Genomic DNA, 3,297 nt, shown 5'->3' on the forward strand with positions numbered 1-3,297 from the left:
GATCAGAACCCAATTTCCTTCAAACCGAAATTTCCAGCAAGTCAAACGGTCTGCCTCTATCTCTCTCTGCTTCTCTCTCTCTCTCTCTCTCTCTCTCTCTCTCTCTCTCTCTCTCTTTATTTTAAGCTCCGTCCTCCTATTGTCCGAAATAGTAAAACATAATGATTCCCAGTGAACAAGCTTTACTCTCTAACAATAACATTATTCTTCTGACTTCCTTGCCTTGCAGACTCGTCGAACATACAAGTCTATGGGTTTTGTCAGTGCTGGCCATCGCTACCCTCAACTACACTTCCCTGACCACCATGCCATTCGGCCACCAGCCGAACCCTCATCCAGAGTTCCTCATCAGCCTCACTCTATGCGGCAACACAGCGCGCTCTTTACTGATCGCCGTGCGGATTGCTCTAGCCAGGGATGTCATCTTCAGTAAGACCGACGCAAAACGGATGCGCAAGACACATGACCAAACTGGCAATAGAAAGCTGGATTTTTTCTACGCCGTTTTCATCGCAGTCTCATGTTTACTATGTCTGGGGTTCAAGGAAAATCTTTTTCTTGGTATAACTTCCCCTCTCATAGAGCTGGGTGCCACCCCGTTGGAATGTTGTCGCATGATAAGAATGGCCAAAAACCACATCGGTTCGAACTCGTATCGTAAAACTTCTATCCTCTGCTTCGTAATGACTGTCGTCAGCCGACTGGGTCTGCCAATATTATTTTTTACATTATCCTTACACCAAGAGTCCCCTTTCGTCATGGGCAAAGTGTTAGTAGCGTGGTATTTCACCAGCGCCATCATTTACGTAGTTTTCAACAGTTTGCTGCTTTACCAGAGTGTGAGACGTTTGTGGTCGTCTGTTAAAAACACAATCCCTCTCCCAACGTCTACCCATCGTCCATACCCCCCACCTCAGCCATTTTCTATCTACGACTATCCGGAAATGCTTTCCAATGACATTCGTGATTCCGAGGATTGCACAAAAGAGGATGGCCAAAAAGCCGTGACTCCGTGGTACAAGAGTTGTGACTACGTTTTCCTTCGTTCGTATGATAATCGTAATGTCACGTGTGTTTTATTCGGGGAGGAAGAGGAGAAATCCAACGCTTTCAAGCGAAAAGAGACGTCAAAACATACTCTTCTGTTCAAATCGCGCCGTCCTTTTGAGTCGGCGACTGACAAACTCACACCAGAACCACCACTGAGGAAGACGTCGTTGAGTTGTGATACTATAGATAGCCAACAAAGTGATTCTTTACTAGAGAGCTCAGACTTCTTGAATGTGGAGGCGTCAGGGAATGCGGTGTCTACTGTAGACTTCACGAGTTCTGAGAAACAGAGCCTTGACACCAGCAACGCTACACAAATTGTTGACAACTAGCTTCCGATTTCCTTGTATTGCTTTTCTTTTTCTTCGTTGTCCTCCATGTCTTGAGCATCAGCATCACCATCACCCACACCATCACCCACACCATCATCATCACCATCACCATCACCATCACCATCATCATCATCATCATCATCATCATCATCATCATCATCATCATCATCATCATCACGTTTACTTAGTTCACATCTAAAACTGATTCCCTTTAAAAGACTGGACTTGTTTAGTTGGCTAGTATTTATTTGTCAGAGTAAAATATTGACAGACTGTAGGTCAGTATCTCCGTTGTTGCTACTCAAACACTGCGCTTATGCAAACTGTTTTGTACTCATGAAGAGAAAGATAAGTTTGAAGTCTACGGTGGTTCTTTTTCCTGTATAATCGTGCAGGAAACACCGTAACGTTTGTTTGTCAATTTGCTTTTTTGTATTTACCTACTGTCTCAGACTCGATGACCACAAGAAGACAATAAATAAACTCTTCAGTTTTTGCGCGGATCTGTACCAAATTTGAAAGAAATTATGTTCGATCATATGGACCTCATAATCTATGCTCAAATTTGATCTGGTTGAACGAGCACTGCTGCAACAGCCTTGTCTCTGGGTAACCCAGAAAAGGCCTTTTGTGTCAGAAAATAAGCTGGATCCTTTCCACTAAAAAGTTTCAAGTCTGTTATTGTGGGGAGTAGGGGTTGATTCCAGATCTAAGTTTAGTGCATCTTCTGAAAGAGCAATTTGAGGGGCTGGTACGTACATTTCAAAGAGAGGGAACGTCTGCTGTAAGCCTTTAGGAATGAGATAAAGCATTAACATAACAGTGCTAAATGAGGAATATATTGACAGGTCGCACGTTGGTCGTGACAACTCCAAAGAATTCTACTCGAAGGTGTAGGGGTGAACTAGGCTTGTCAAAGTCCATGGCTAACATAATCTTAAAAACATGGTTTGAAATTAAGAAAGCCACCCGAGACAATACTTCAGAGACAAAAACAATGAGTGCTTGGGATTTTAAGACAACGGAGAGAGAGTGAGAATTTTCTATGGTCTGTTTCGTTAGCGATGAGGCTCATATCTGCGTGAGTGAGAAGGTTAATTCTGGGTAATGAGCATATGAATGACAAGATGGTGTGAATGAGAGAGACTTTTAGACTATAAAGAAGCAACAGCATGATGAATACCTTTAAGCCATTGAAATTTCACAGAGCCAATATACACAGATTATAATTGCAGATTCATCATTTGAATCAGTTATGGCAGTCCATAGGGTAGTTCTGCAACTTTGAGGCAAGAGGTCAGCTATGGTTTATGCAGGATGAGACAGGCCTTCACACTGCAAAACGTGTTTTAACCCGCCTGACGGGGCGTTTTGGAGATCGTGTCATCAGCGGCTTAAAGAACAACCACGGAGCCTACACAGTCCAGTTATGAAAAGTGAAAATTCCAAAACATTTAGGAACCAAGAAATCGAAACTTAGAGTACCACGTCGCAACAATGTGAGAACTCTACACAATATACTTGAGTCAGTACAAGTAAATGCATTGCGTGTGGAGAATCTTTTGGGAAGACAACATTTTTATTATTATATTATGTAACTGTCTGTCCGGATGGTTCCTTCGGGTTTCTACCAAAGGACTTTGCTGTACATTAAGCTCTCACCCAGATCACGGTGGATATGGGGTCCTTCTTCCTTGTCAAGGCAGCAATTGCCAATCAGACGTGGACACGTCTCTCTTTAAATTGAAAAGCGTTTTAAAAAAAATTATTTACCTTTTTTGAGGCCTTCGAGTTTGGGACACCATGTACCTGTGAGTAAATGTGTGCCCGTGGAGTGCAGAAGAGATAGATAGATTGGTTGATAGATAGATAGATAGATAGATAGATAGATAGATAGATAGATAGATAGATAGAT

The 3,297-nt window shown here is 42.5% G+C and overlaps 1 protein-coding gene across 1 annotated transcript in view; it reads left to right on the top strand.

Moving 5' to 3' along the window:
• Positions 1-3,297, top strand: part of LOC101855598 — a 7,910-nt gene extending 4,613 nt beyond the window's left edge. Inside the window, exon 2 of the mRNA XM_005108600.3 lies at positions 230-3,297. Coding sequence (XP_005108657.1) covers positions 230-1,382 — 1,153 coding nt within the window. The 3' untranslated portion in view covers positions 1,383-3,297. The remainder of the gene's footprint in view (positions 1-229) is intronic.

Source organism: Aplysia californica, unplaced genomic scaffold (genome assembly GCF_000002075.1).
Source record: "Aplysia californica isolate F4 #8 unplaced genomic scaffold, AplCal3.0 scaffold00703, whole genome shotgun sequence".
NCBI lineage: Eukaryota > Metazoa > Mollusca > Gastropoda > Aplysiida > Aplysiidae > Aplysia > Aplysia californica.